The sequence below is a fragment of the Echinops telfairi genome, unplaced genomic scaffold (genome assembly GCF_000313985.2).
Source record: "Echinops telfairi isolate 266 unplaced genomic scaffold, ASM31398v2 ScPeMD7_18;HRSCAF=68, whole genome shotgun sequence".
In the NCBI taxonomy this organism is placed as follows: domain Eukaryota; kingdom Metazoa; phylum Chordata; class Mammalia; order Afrosoricida; family Tenrecidae; genus Echinops; species Echinops telfairi.
Window position 1 is genome coordinate 97,154,940 of NW_022103915.1, and position 15,435 is coordinate 97,170,374.

The following is a 15,435-nucleotide window of genomic DNA, read 5'->3' on the forward strand; positions in this document are numbered from 1 at the left end:
TTACAGATCATTTTCTCGTCATCCTCATTGTTGGCTCCCCATTTCCCCCAAACCTCTTTTACCATGCCTCTAGGTAATTAGTCACCCCATTACTCTTAGTTTGACCAATTCTGGATTTCATATGCAGAAAATCATTCAAACAAAAGTAAAGAACAACAACAACAACAAAATCACAGAGAAAACCCTCAATCAAAAAGAAAGCAGAAAATATTAAAAACTGGAACAATTTTAAAATGGGTCCCAAGGGGGATCAGATGATAAGATGCTACATCATCCATAATTGACTGATAACAGGCTATTCACCATCAATTAAATGTCAAACTGTGACACCACAGATGTCAGGAAGGCTTCAAACTGGACCTCGGCCTAAGAGTCTCCTTCCTATGGGAGCGGGAGCCCCGTTGTGTGCCACATCTCTCTCCCTGTTGCTGTGAGCACACGTGTCATCTCCATCCAGGCACCCGTGCTGTCCCTGTTGCCAGAGGTCACAGAAGGCCACTACCCCTTTCTCCAAATCCTTTTCCACTCAGAGCCGCAACTCTGCAGGGGTCTTGAGGGTCAGAAATGAGTCTGAGAAAACCAGTGCCAGCAGTGGGCAGGGCAGTCAACAGTGTAGGAGTCATAAGCCAGCTTCACCTCACCTGTAGACTCGCTCTGAGCAGCACTGTGGACCCTCGCTCACCTGGCCTCTGTGAAGAGCTTTCAGGAACTCACTAATGATCTACATGAACCTTTGAGATGCAGCCTGTTCACCAGAAGAAACCATTCCTCTTAGCTCCTAATTATCTACCGTATATACTCGTGTATAAGCCGAAGTTTTCAGCACATTTTTAATGCAGCTTTTGTGGTAAAATTAGGTGCCTCAGCTGTTATTCGGGTCGGCTTATACTTGAGTATGTACGGTGCTTATTTTAAAATTAAAACTGTCTAGAGAGTAGTTTAGATATGAGTGCATAGCCTCCTACTGTGAGATGAACTGAATATGTTTGAATACTGCTGATGGGGACATCCCTTTTTAAGGTGGTAACTCCTAGCCCGTATAGACTATTTCTGCTATCACTGTATTATTAGGCCTTCCCAGTATGCTTGAAATTGTCAAGGTTTCACTAGGAAATTATCCGGTAAATTTCTTAATGTGTTAGAAACCTAGTATAAATAAATCAATGATGCAAATAAGCTTTTTCAAGTAGATGGGGAAATTTTAAAATCTTAAAACATCTCGAATTTTGTGTTCGCAATAAGTGGATCTAAGGGTAGCTTTCTTTTGAGATTAAAAGAAAGGTTACTCAAAAGAGGAGAAGCGAGTCTTCTGCCTGGCATGAGTAGAACAACTTTTTGTGTGACATCGTAGAGTGGCATTTGTGTGTCTGGGATTGGACCATGTTCCCTGAACATCCAAGAAGGAAGATCAAAAAAGCGGTTCTCAAAAACAAAACAAAACAGCAAAAAGCGGTTCTCATCTGTTTTCTCTGCTTGCCCAGGTGGTTGCATCCCTCATAGAGCTGGATTCCGATGCTAAGTGTGTTGGCTACTGACTAGGGAAAACGGAATTGTTCTTGAAGGGCCATTTATAAGCTGCCTTTGGTTAAGAAAGAGAAAGTCCTCGAAGCCCCAAAGGGCTTCTTGGTATACTCTTGATTATTTTTCGCTTTTCAGTGGGCTTGAAAGGTCAGATCAAAAGCAGAGTGGTTTATGTTCTTTGACCTGGTAAGTACAGATCGTACTGAGTTAGATGGCCTTACGGTCAGTAGCGGAATTTGAATTGGCTGTGCCTGTCCTGTGTACCATCAAATGGGTTCTGACTCATAGCCCCTGGGAGGGTAGAACCACGCTATAGAGTTTGCTAGGTTGCAGTCTTTACAGGAGCCGACCACCAGGTCTTTTCTCCCATAGAGTGGCTGGTGGGTTTGAACCCTTGACCTATTGGTTAGCAGCCAAGCACTTAATCATTGTGCCACCAGGGCTCCTTAACTCTACCTAAAAGTAGCAAAATGCACAACCATGATTCATTCATTCAGCAAATATTTATTGAGTTCTGGATTAAACTTCTGATGAATCCCTTCTGACCACTGGTCAGGGATGTGAATCGCCTTGCTATCAGGCAGAGTGCACCGGAAACTAGATAAATGCAGATGCAGTTTGGTTACCATCTAACAGCTTATCAATTGTTCTCCCTTTTGGCCAATTTTAAATTTGTTCTACTTTTTATTATTTTCTACTTTCCTTTCTACTGAAGTTTTTCTGTTTTAGTTTGTTATCTTTGTTGGTGTCTGTGTGTATATTATATGAAATCCAGGATAGGTAGATCTATAGACACAGTAACTGGATTAATAGTTCTTAGGGTTATGGTAGGAGAGGTTTGGGGGAAATGGGGAGCTGATAACAATGAGTACTAGAATGGAGAAGATGAAATAATAATCTATAACTTATCAAGCGTTCATGAGGGAGGGAGGGCGGGAGAGGAAGGGAGAGAAATGAGGAACTGATATCAAGGGCTCAAGTAGAAAGAAAATGCTTTTAAAAGATGATGGCAAAAAAAAAAAGATGATGGCAGCATATGTACAAATGTGCTTGACACAATGGACGAATGTATGGATTGTGATGGGAGATGTAAGAGCCCCCATAAAGTATCTAATAGGAAAAAAGTAATGGAGAAAATGTTCTAAATTTGATTGTGATAAGTACACACTCTTTTTAATGTGTTTAAACTATTGAATGTTGCTTATTGTAGGATAGGTGAATTATATGTCAATAAAACTTTTAGATAGATAGATAGATAGATAGATAGATAGATAGATAGATAGATAGATAGATAGATAGATAGATAGAAAGAACTTGCTCCATGCCAGGCACGGTTCTGAGTCTTGGAGATTCAGTAAATAAGATCAAGAAAACTGCTTTCATGAAGTTTATATTCTAATGGTGCACAAATATCAGATAGTGATTTGTGCTATGCAGAGAAGTAAGAATAGATTGTGGTGCTCGCTTCGGCAGCACATATACTAAAATTGGAACCATACAGAGAAGAGTAGCATGGCCCCTGCGCAAGGATGACACGCAAATTCGTGATGTGTTCCATATTTTAAAAGAAAAAAGAATAGATTGTGTCACAGGAGCCTAGTGACTACTTTAGATTAGGGGTAGAGGAAAAATACAAGGGTTGGCTATTGAGTGGCTAAGGCAAAGTGGCGTTAGGTGGGGTGAGGGGTGTACAGGATCTGGAGTAAGAGAAGGAGCCAGCCACCTGACGACTAGAGGAAGAAGATCCTGCGTTCAGACAATGCTGGTGCGGAAGACTTGCCACAGCACAGGCTCACTAACCAGGGTGGCTAGAATCGGTGAGCGTGGGAGAGTGGTTCAGAGGACAAGCACAAGCAGTACACAGACTTCAGATATAATGAGAAGCCTTCAAGATCTAAAGCAGGAATCGGATCCCTTCTGACCCACATTATAAAGCTCCTCCTGGCTGAAAGTGCAGAATGAATGGCATGGGGAGGGGAGAGGAGGGGGGCCTTCACACCTCATTTTCTACTTCTCTCCCCACCTCAGTCAGCCTCACCGCATTCCAGTCACACTTCATCCTTGAGACCCTTGAACGTGGAAAGCGTGGAAAGCGCAGACAGCTTGCTCTTATCATTCAAGTCACCCCTTAAGGGACAGCTCCTTAGAAACATCCCTGAGACTCTCCTTCCCGGCCTCCTTCCCTCTCTTGGTCAGTTCTTGAGTTTGTCTTTCTCCATAGCACTCACCAGTAACTGAAATGCATATGCACCTGTTTGCTTTGTCATTGTCCCGCTCCTCTCCTGAGACCATAGAGTGTGTGAAGCGATGTTTTGGGTGCCTTTAAGGCCGACAGCATCTTTAACCAGGCCACTCTGCTGTTCTTTATCTGTGGCACTTATCAGACATTAGTAAGGCTGAATGTAACCAAAGGTTTCCACTGCTTAAAACAAGAGAAGGGAACAGAGGTAGCGGGTGGGGTGGGGCGGTACTCCCCATTCCGGTGGAAAGAGCTTATTAGCAGGGCCTGTTGGCTCCGCTTTTCACTGATGTGATGCATCTGCCATGATTGAAGATCTTGATTTTCTGGGTCTTCCCAGTTTTCTTTCGCAAGGTGTGCCTTTGTGTGCTTTATACAAGGGACACTTGGAGCTTTTCAGGCAAAGCAAAACAAGATCTCTATGAAATGCATCATATAGATCATGGTAGAGTATCATGTGTACATATCCAGACTTACCTTCTTTGTCAGCTATTCTCTTGAGCAGCTGTGTAGCCCAACATTAACTTGTGTCGCCTGGAATCTGGCATTTACACCCTGGCTCTCCTCTTGCTCCCACCATCTTTCCAGATCAGGTAATCTCCTATTTGGTTTTCCCGATCCGAAAGCAGGCTATGGTGACTGCTGACTCCTCATCCTGACAGAAAGCAGATACTTGAGTGGAGAAGTACAAGACGTGGACTTCCTTCCATGCTTCCCTCCTCCCCCCACCCCCCCCAAAAACGAGGAAACCACTTAAAGTGGAAAGGATGTAGGTGGTGGGAGATAGAGGAGTCCTTAATTGGTGTCTGTAAACCTGTCCCCTCCATTGTCTCCTGTCCCCTCGTTAGCTGTGGGAAAGCATAGACTCTTCACCTCCAATTCAGTTGCATCAGGAAGTCTCGTTAATTTATTTCCACCGAACTGTACAGAGTTTCTAACGGAGAGATCAAGCGCTAGTTTTCTGTGTCATCTTGGTGAATTAGACAGGAGGGTGAGAATATCGTGGCCCAGTGCATCTCCGGTGGAGGTATCCTGTCTCTGTCCTGCCCCAACCATGTGTGTTTGCGAACACTCCACAGTTCCAGAAAGGATCATTGTACTCAAACCCATAGTGTCCCTGCTTCTACACAGTGGACAAGAACAAATTCCCACCTCGTGGGGGACCCGCCTCCGCAACCAGTAGGGTCCTAAGGAGCGGTTGTGTAATTGAAAGGGGAAATTAAAGAGACAACAGACAAGACATGCTAGTGCTTGTTTCTTCCGTGGAGTCTGAAACCAGAGAGAGAGCGCGCGAATGTTTTCTCTAACAGGCTTATATAATCTCAGAGCATGCAAGCCACACCGTACACATATGTAACAGGAAGGGCATGTACTGGCGGCCAACACGTAATAGGAAGGGGAGCTACTAGGGGCATACACATGACAGGAAGTAAAAGGGTGGACAGGTCCTAGACTTAAGATACCCACTTAACCGTGGTCTTCCCTGAGCTGACTTGCCCTTAGGTGTCCTGAACTCTTCTCCAGGGGAACAATCTGTGATCCTTATCAGAAGGGACTGGGCCATCCTTAGGGTGAGCGGACAATAGGGTCTAATTGCTCTCCATGTCAGACAACCTTCAGGCAATCACCTTCAAGTGCACAGTAAGCAGCCATGAGCTTGAAGAAGCATCTTTAAGGTTGGCATTCTTGGGGGGCGGGGTGGGGCAGAACATTGTGGGGGATAACCTTTAGGTAGGAGAATGTGACTGGGATTCATCCCCAGCTCATGAGCCTGAAGGCCTTCCTCCACCAGAGCCGGCCTCCCAGTGTAGAGAATTTGTCCGAACGCACTCTCTTCCCAGTTCTCAGTTTCCCACACCACGTCTCTCTTCTTGCTCCCCTGGGATTTTTCTTTATCACTCTTCTTTTTTGGTATCCCAAGATCCTATGTGCCTAAGTTAGTCTACAAAGATGGATTGCCTCTAATTCTCCATTCTAGTTAATATTCCGTTTTGCTTATCGCATCCTTATTTGAGTAGGCTGTCTGCTGCCTCCTGTACAGAGACAGTGTAATGCTGCTGGATGTAGGCTGCACACTGCCTCTCTGCACCCCTGATCAAACATGGTGATGTTTTTCATTATTCTCCAAACTCCCGTGACCACTCCACAGCTAGAAGAGATCATTGGAGATGAAACCGTTCATGCCACTGTTTCTAAGCACTAGTCAGGATGGTATTTCTCCTGGAGTTCAGAAGCTGTGTGACTTATAAACCGGTTAGGTACCAATAGATTGTCATTAAACCCAGTTGTTGAAGAGTTAGGCAATCTGAGCGACCAATGTATGCCTATCTGTGTAAGACTCACCTCTGGTGAAAACAGTAGCTATTGATGACTTTGGAGTTTGCCTATTTATTCCTTCATCTCAAAAGTGTTCCAGTTGTTGAATCATCTATCCCATGTGGCATGTACCACATTTGTCATTTTCTTGCCATTTAAAATACTTTTTAAATGACTTCTCTTCCATCTGCCTTAATATATTATCTTTTCTAACCCACTCAACACTCTGGTTATCTTCAACTTGTCAGTCATGAATGAATTCATAAAAATACCTGGAATCAAGTGTCAGCACATGGAATGTACTCCTTAGTACAGCTAACCATATGAGATTAAAAGGGCAGCAGTTGCCCAAAACCCAAGGTTCGGAGACAGGAAGGGGCAGGACAGAAGGAAAGGGGGAACCCAGGGAGGATGAGGGAAGGATGCTGTCATGTGGAGGGACTGCAAGGAGTGTCATAAAACAAAATTTGCATGAATAGTTTTGTATGGAAAACTCGCCCAAGCCACAATAAAGAGATGGTTTCATTTGTTTCTTTGTAAGTGTTAACATACTGTAAACCAAAGGATAAAATGATAGATTAAAATGACTATGTGTACTGATGTAGAGGTGCTTCTGCATAGTACATGTTAATAAGTCTAGCATAGCATTCTAAGCCATCGTTTGCTTTTATTCTTTGCTCCGTATGTCTAAATTTCCCCCTGGTCATACAAATGACTTTAGAAGTAGAAATTGAAATAGACCGCCATGTAGTTGTCATCCCCTGGTGATGATAATGTGCAGGCGCATGTATGTGTTAAATACTAGAGACCCCTTTCATCAGAGATTGTTTCAATCTGGAAACCTGGAAGGAGTCAAGAAGATGGGGAGATGTACAGGCTTGAAAGTGGAGAGGCCAATGAATACATAATCAGGTGTTGCATGTTATCAGGAGAGAGTTGGTGGTGACCTAATGAGAGCAGGGAAAATAAAAAAGATGATGATAACTTGGGGATCAATTAGGTGCAGGATATTGGGTGTGAGGAGCCCAAGGTGACTCACACTGAGATGGAATAAGTGAGACTATCAACCAAAGCAGAAGAAACCAGGGGTGGGGGGGAATCAGGCAAGTGGAGGTGGGAAAGAGATGGTGGTCTCACTGTCATGATCCCCTGTTCAGGGACTGGTCTCTCCTAATAACATGCCCAAAGTACAAGGAGAGGCTTGTCATCTTCACTTGTAAGGAGCATTCTGGCTACCCTTCTTCCAAGACAGCTTTCTGTGTTCTGGCAGTCCCCCGTACTTTCTGGATTCTTTACCAGCACCGTAATCCAAACACATCCCTTCTTCCTCAGTCTTCTTCATCGGTGTTCGGCTTTCACATGCATATGAGGCCATTGAAGATACCATGGCTTGGGTCCAGCCCTCTTTACTCTTGCTTTTCAACAGTTTAAAGAGGCTGTATATAGCAGACTTGCCCACTGCAATATGCCTTTTGATTTCTTGACCGTTACTGCCACAAGAATTGATTGAGTCCAAGCAAGAGGAAAACCTTGACGTTGATCTTTTTCCCAGTTATTACGGTCTTGTCTATTGGTCCAGTTGTGAGGGATTCGACTTTCTTGACATTGAGTTGTAATCCATACTGAAGGCTGTGACCCTTGATCTTCATCAACAAGTGCTTCCAGTCCTCTCACTTTCGGTAAGCAAGGTTGTGTCATCTGCCTATTGAAGGTTGTTCATAAGCCTTCCTCCAATCTGATGCTGCATTCTTCTCCTCCTCCTTCTTCCAGCTCCGTGGATTATTTGTTCAGCACTCGAATTGAATACGTTTGGTGACAGGATACAATGCTGGTGCACACCTTTCCTGAGTTTTAAACCACATAGTGACCTCATGTTCTATTTGAACGACTGTGTCTTGGTCCATGGAAAGGTTCCACCTAAGCACAATGGAGTGTCCTACAATTCCCATTCTTCTCAAATGGTTTCTATAGTGTATTAGGATACACATAGTCCGACGCCTTAGCATAGCCAATAAAACACAAGTAAACAACTTTCTGATATACCCTGCCTTCTTTCTGGCATTTTCCTGAATTACTTTTATTTAATATTTATTAACTTATAAATGGCACCATATGACTGGTGGCTACTATACGAGACAGTACAGATCTAGAGTTGGGTTGACAGGGATAATCTGAGAAAGACTATTGGAGGAGTCGGGGAGTTGAACACCGCTCTCATGAACACGTTCGACTAACTGAATTCCCAGTGGAGACTGATATTAAGGCTATGAATGGGCTAACCCCCCTATGTGGGAAATGCAGAGGCAAGGATTTCCTATGTTAATCTTAAATTTTTAAAAAACATGTCCAAATTTCTTTTTCAGGCGAGAACGTCAGTATTCTACGTGTAGTGGTGAAGAGTCACCGGTCTCTTGTGAAACCCTGTGTTTCTCGGTGGGTAACACTGACCAACTCACGGTGCACAAAGGCAAATGTATTGGTGAGTGAACTAACCAAGTTTATGTACGTTATTCGGGTCGTAAAATTAGTCATGAAGGATGTGTCAGCTAGACCAGCGCAGGCCCAGGAAGACTGCCAAACCAACAGGCAGGCATGCTGACCCTCTCCCTAGAGACCAGAACAAGAAGTCACTAAGGTGTCCCCATATGTAAGATGGAAATAAATGCCTGTGTGCCTGGGGTCATTTAAATTCATCGTCAAGGCCTTCAGAGACCCTGAAGGATGAAGGGAAAATTGGTGCTGACAGCACAGCCTGGTTAACAGAATTCTTTCATGGAACCATATATGTGAATATTGTAGACAGAGCCCTGGTTTGGTTACCTGTATACATACCACAATGTTTTAAAATTGTTGTCATTATAATTTTCCAAAGAAACCTTGCTAGCATTGTGATTACGCCTTGGGCTGCTAACCACAAGGTCAGCTGTTCAAAACCACTAGCTACTCTGTAGGAGAAAGAGGAGGCTTTCTACTCCTGTAAAGAGCTAGAGTCTTAGACCCCCACAAGGGCAGTTCCGCCCTGTCTTCTAGGGCCACTGTGCATCACAGTCAACCTAATGACTGAATCAAAATGGTAGAAATATTATGAATCAGTAGAATGTTGTGTTTTGTACATGTGTTATTGATAATGTATAATAAAGTGGGTTCTAATGCCTATGATCTTTAATACCCCAATCTCATTTTCTTAAATTGATATACATCTGCTTGGGCATTATCCAGCCAGAAAAAGCACTTTGTTTTCTTTATGTTTTATTTGGCAGCTTTCTCTACATATTTATTAAAGGCAAGTTTTCTGTATCTACTTCCTTTGCCCTCAGTGTACATTGCCTTTACCACACAGATATAGCCACCAGTTGGTAAAGGTGACTTGCATATATTAAGTTTTTTATAATGAGTTTTCATTTTCAATCCTATGAGTGTTTTTGCCAGCACTAACAGGTAGCCACATTCTTGAAACTGAGTTGGCTTTCTTTGGGCACCCTTTTCCCTTTCTCGTTAATGACATGCATATCATCAGGGAGCAGGCGGTTGGTAGAGGGAAGAAAAGCCCAAGAGTCTGAATCGTCTCTGATTTGGACACTGAACCCTGACAGAGGACAAGACGCCTGGACAGTCCAGGCAGGTACACAGAGACGACCGTATTGGGACAAGGCAGCCATGCATACAGGCAGGTTCAAGGCCTTGGTGGAGGTGATGTTTTCTTTAGGCCAGAGACCATCCTTGGCTTGGAGACATTTCAGATTCCTGGAATTGACAACACAGAGCTCCCTACTGTACGGTAATCTGGGGAAATGAGGCAGGCAAATTAATCTAGCGACTTATTACCTTGACTCGGTTTCTTATTCTCACTGGTACTCATTAACGGATTCTCCTTAGCTAATACCCTCATCAGGGGGGATATATTTGCAATTTGAGAATCCTTTCTAAAATCCCCAAGTAAATTTGTTTTTTTCCTCATTTTCTAAATATGCCATAATTTTCTAAGCAATATTTTTTTAATAAAAAGCCGACTAGTTAATTTTTTATTTTCCTTGTATAGCTATTGGAAGCAGAGAGAAGAAGAGGGAACTTGCATTTTGGCTGGGGATGAAGCACCGTAGAGAGTCTTTGTAAATGATCACTGTGAAAATATGCAGCAGATTCTCAGGGAGAGTTCTTTTGTGGTAGCACATTTTCGTTGAGCCTCCTTGCAGTGTGTTCTCTTATTTTCTTTATGATCCCCTCACACAAAAGTGGCAAGAAGAATAGCAATAAAAAAATGGTAGTACCCACCCCCCAAACCTAGCAAATGATGAAACTCCTGCGCACTCCCACTTGGAGAAAGAGATATTGTAAGACATCACGCTGTCTGCAGAACACATCGTGTTAGGCTTTATGTAAATAGCACCACGCTCCATTCCATAAGCATTTTATAATCACGTTTCCCCCAAGTGCAGCCACTTAAATTTCACATTCCACTCCAGTTGCTTCTTTTGGTGGACAAATCTTCAAATATCAGGGTACCACCCCCACACACATTGCCTTTGGCTAGGAAGAGGATCTTCGGTGGCTGGCACAGTGGGTTACATGTTGGGCTGCTAACCTCCAGGTTGGTGGTTCAAACCTACCTACCAGAAAGAGAGATGAGGTCCCCATGGCACCTCTAGGGAACAGTTCTGTTTTGCCCTTTCAGAGCGCTGTGTGTTGGAATTGACTCCACGGCAGTGGTTGGTTGGTTTAAGAATGAAGGTGCCCTGGTGGTGCAGTGGTTAAGTGTTTGGCTCCCAACCAAAAGGTCAGTGGTTCAAACACACTAGCTGCTCCTCAGGAGAAAGATGAGGCCGTCTAGTTCCGTAAAGATTCACCGCCTTGCAGACCCTCTGGGGCTGTTCTACTCTGAGGCAAAAGCAACATCATGGCAAAAGGTATTTTTTGTTGGTTCGTTTCTGGTTTTGATTAGGAATGTAGGGTGTTATTTGTGGCCAGCATGAGAGATCACTGTAATTCAAATCTATAAAATGTGAGCATTCCTGTGAAGTAAAAACCTGCTTTGATACAAACTCGAGGTGAGTTGATTCCTCCATCTTTCTCCAAAGTACTTTTGCTAAGACTACTTTTCTTATTATATAAATTACTTCCCTTTTAATGTTCCAAATGGAAAAAAAATAATCATCGGTGGTTCTTCACAAAAGATGATATGAAAACAATATAGTGGATGAGAAACTTACTTTTTGCCAAGAGAAAGAAAGCAGACTACAACATGTCAGTGGTTTTCAACAAGAGAGTGATTCTGCCCACTACGGCACTTAACTGATGAACGAGGACAGAGGAGAAGAAGGAAAAACTATGGAGTTGCGCTCTCTTGCCCGTCCCTTGTCATCAGTTTTCAAATGATTGGTGACTATAAAGGACACAAAAAGGCTTCCTTGGTTGTTCAAAACACCATTGCCTTCTCTCTGTCTGGAGATATTTCTTGGTCACAGCGTGGGGAGGAAAGAGCTCGTGCGCTGTGAAATAGCCTTCTGTGCACAAGACAGCCCCTGCAGCCAAGGACCGCTGGTCTGAATGGCCGCTGTGCCAAGACAAGAAACCGCTACGTGTCCGATGACTTGGTGAATCAGGGTGGTGTGGCAGGGGAGTGGAGAGGACACTAGCAGAAAGGTAGCACGAGATGGTGGTATTATAGGAATGGTTTTTTCCTCTAGTCCCCAGGGGAGTTTTGGTTTGTTTTTTGTTTTTGTAATTTTCTGTTATAGTCTGATGAAAGAAGAGATTTTTTAAAAGAGCATTTTTGTTGTTACAACAGGTTAGCTCTCCCAGAAACGTGTGGGGACAGTATGGCTGTCACTAAAAACTAATGTGCCTGCCTTTTTAGCTTCAAATTTAAACTGTCATTTCCAAATCTTTCAAAACCATTGGCCAATGTGCATTTGCTGAGCAGGCTCACATTTTGTTCTTAGAAAACCATTCATGTATTCACATTTCCAAACTGCTAGGTACCTGTTTTTACTGTATACACTAATCTGCATTTGGTCTGATACATAGATCTCATTGATTCCTGTCCCGTTGTAAAAATTAATGTTTGCTGGGGGTGGGGTGGGATGTGAATGTTTGAGGGGTTAGATCATAGTGGTAACTATAGACATGGTTGTAAGAAAGCATGCACTACATGAAATATTGTTCTCAGCGTTGGCACATGATACCCATTGTTGAATGAATGAGTGTTTATTTCCTCCCTTTTTTCTTATTGAAGATGTACCAATGAGGATTCAATTACATTTTCTGTTTAATATGCAGGCAGTGACGAGCAGCTTGGAAAGTTCGTCTATAATGGTTTGGAAACAGCTGCTGGCAGCTTTGTCTTGCTGTATGAATGGGTCCTTCAGTGGCAGAAGAAAATGGGCCCCTTCCTTACCAGCCAAGAACAAGAGAAGATTGATAAGTGCAAAAAGCAGGTAGGTGTTACATGACTAAGCCACAGCCCCAACATTGAAGCTTTCCCACGCCCTGCCACGGCGTCAGTTCCAGTTCTTTGTGGCCCTATGGGTTCCTGTGTTAGTCTGGGTTGACTGAGAAACAAATTCATAGACACTCATATGTTTATAAGAAAGAACTTTATATACAAGAGCAACTGAGTATTGAGAAAACATCCCAGTCCAGATCAAGCCCATAAGTCCGATATTAGCCCATATGTCCGATACCAATCTATAAAGTCCTCTTCGGACTCAGGAAACACATGCAATGGTGCTGAATGCAGGAAGATCACAAGCCAGTGGGTGGGAAGTCTTGTGGATCCAGTGGTGGTGTAAGCATCTCAGCACTGACAGGGGTCTCCTCCGGCTTCTCCAGTTCTGATGACCTCAGGACACTAGCATAGCTCCATGTGTCTTGTCAGCCGCAATGTCTCCCAGGGAGTGAGCATGTGCCCTGCCTCCAGCGAGCAATTTATCTACTTAGCATCTCCACATGAGGTATTCAAGCTGTGACCTGATTGACGGGCTAACCTCCACCCCTTCACTCATAAGTCTCAAATTGACAGCAGATTATGTAACTACCACCGTTTCTGAGACTAGATTCTTCACAAGAACAGACCACCTTATCTTTCTCCCACGGAGCTTGTGGTGGATTTGAACTCACGCTTGGACCACTGTGCCTCTTCACCTCTGCCTCAACCCATACTATGGCATTAGCAGCCACCTCATCCCGGGCCTAATCTGTATTTAATGATGGTGCTTTCTGCACTCATTTCTGTTTTCTTTTTCACTCTTGTGAAACATTGCTTCAAAACAGTTTGGGAAGACTGGAGAAACTGAAAGTGAACTTGTAATAAAGAGCTTAAGGAAACCTGTAATGGTGCATATTGCAGTGTAATGCAATAAAGAGCTTACAAAACAGGTAAAACACTGGGTCGTATTGCTAACTGCAGCATCAGCAGTTTGATTCCACTAGCCATAGTACTTTCAGCCTTGGAAACCCATGGGGCAGTTCCACTCTGTCCTATTGGGTTGCCATAAGTCAGAATCGATTCAACAACAGTGCAGGATTTGTTTTCGTGTATTTATGTATCGAAAGAAAAACTGGAAGTAGCAACAGTGAAATTCTAACAGTTATCTTTAAGTTGTAGCAATATAGGTAATTTGGGTTCTGTTTTCTTCTTTTCATTAGTATTCTTTAGAATTTTGACAGTAAGCCTATAATCAGAAAAGTTTTTTTTTTAAATAATGTTTTTTTTCTTTTTCCTGGTGGCTGTATCTCAAAATACATTGCTTTTAAAAACTGTTCATTAATTTTCAGTATTTTTAAATTTTTCAGTATTTTTAAACTAAGTTTTGGGATTTAAAAAAAAGTAGAGAATTCACTGATTCTCCCTCCCCCCAACCATAGGCCCCCACCAACACTGTCTTTATGAGCTATTTGTTTGACTCTCTAGATTTAGAGGCGGCTCATGTTCACCCACTCTTGTCTGAAAATACATCTGCTTCAAATGCTTCACTTTTGAAGGGAAACCCCAGTTAAGTCGATCAATCCAAGTTTACCTGAACTGTTTTCCACCCTGTCAGATTCAAGGGGCAGAAGCTGAATTCAGCTCTCTGGCGAAGCTGAGCCATCCAAACATAGTTCGCTACATCGCCATGAACCTTCGCGAGCGGGACCATTCCATCACGGTGGACATTGTGGTGGAGCACATCGCCGGGGTGTCCCTCGCCACGCACCTGAGCCACGCGGGCCCTGTCCCCATGCACCAGCTCCGCAAGTATGCGTCCCAGCTCCTGGCCGGCCTGGAGTACCTGCATGGCAACTCTGTGGTGCACAAGGTCCTCAGGGCGTCCAGTGTCTTGGTGGACGCAGAGGGCACTGTCAAGATCACGGACTACAGCATCTCTAAGCGCCTGGCCGATATCTGCAAGGAGGATGTTTTTGAGCAAACACGAGTCCGTTTTAGTGACAGTGCCCTGCCCTACAAAACGGGAAAGAAAGGGGACGTCTGGCATCTTGGCCTTCTACTGCTTGCCCTCAGCCAAGGCCAAGAGTGTGAGGAGTACCCCGTGGTCATCCCTAGTGACTTACCGGCCGACTTTCAAGACTTTCTGAAAAAGTGAGTACTGCTGAGAATCTTGGATGGAAGTTTACACCTGTACATTTGACGGTGTGGGGGGGTACCAAGTGCTAAAATGATGTTTGTGTGGGCAAGAGACAGATTGAGAGTTCACTCTTTGCCCTTTTTGATCCTGCTTCACATTTGCTCCCTAAGACCCACAGTGTCCCAGAGCCACTCAGACTACACTTTTAATGGCTGCTTGGAGGATGTTCACAGGGATCAGTCTGGTGACACGTGCCTGGGTATTCCACATGGAAGACCCTTCCCATTCGCTTCTGCTGCTGGTTCCTTAGGGGTCACGGCCAAGGCCTTCTATTTAGAAAGTGGCTTTAGGAGTGCGATCATGGCCCTAGTTCTTCATGACAAATGACTTCTGTACTCTAGGGAGAGTGCCGATAAATTACAAGTGCATGTTCACCAAGTTTTGTTCCGTTTGAGCCAGTCTTTCAAGTGCTCAGTCTTTTCTAGTTCAGCCCGGCCTCTGTTCTCAGTCCAAACCAGAACTATTGTCAGTTCCTCTCTCCGTGGGAAATGAGACCCTGCCGTCTGGGTTTTCCAGATAACACTCCCCTGGCCCAGCCTTCTCCCCAAAGCTGACCTGGACGGACTTCATCCCTCCCCACATCCTTTTTTTTTTTTTTAATAATTGCATATTTATTTTTCAAAGTTGAAATTTTTTTTAAGTAATGAAAAAAAACTCATAATAGAAATGAAAACTTATGAGAACATAGAATCGGTAGAAAAAGTTGTGACGATCAGAAACCACTGTGTTGTTAGGAGC

The 15,435-nt window shown here is 43.7% G+C and overlaps 1 protein-coding gene and 1 non-coding gene across 2 annotated transcripts in view; both read left to right on the forward strand.

Annotated features, from left to right (window-relative positions):
• Nucleotides 1-15,435, forward strand: part of EIF2AK4 (eukaryotic translation initiation factor 2 alpha kinase 4) — a 112,099-nt gene that overhangs the window by 27,232 nt on the left and 69,432 nt on the right. The window contains exons 7-9 of the mRNA XM_004712698.4: nucleotides 8,440-8,555; nucleotides 12,353-12,510; nucleotides 14,116-14,651. Coding sequence (XP_004712755.1) covers nucleotides 8,440-8,555; nucleotides 12,353-12,510; nucleotides 14,116-14,651 — 810 coding nt within the window. The remainder of the gene's footprint in view (nucleotides 1-8,439; nucleotides 8,556-12,352; nucleotides 12,511-14,115; nucleotides 14,652-15,435) is intronic.
• Nucleotides 2,979-3,085, forward strand: LOC115868808. Its single transcript, XR_004045786.1, has one exon. It is a non-coding gene; the product is annotated as a U6 spliceosomal RNA (small nuclear RNA).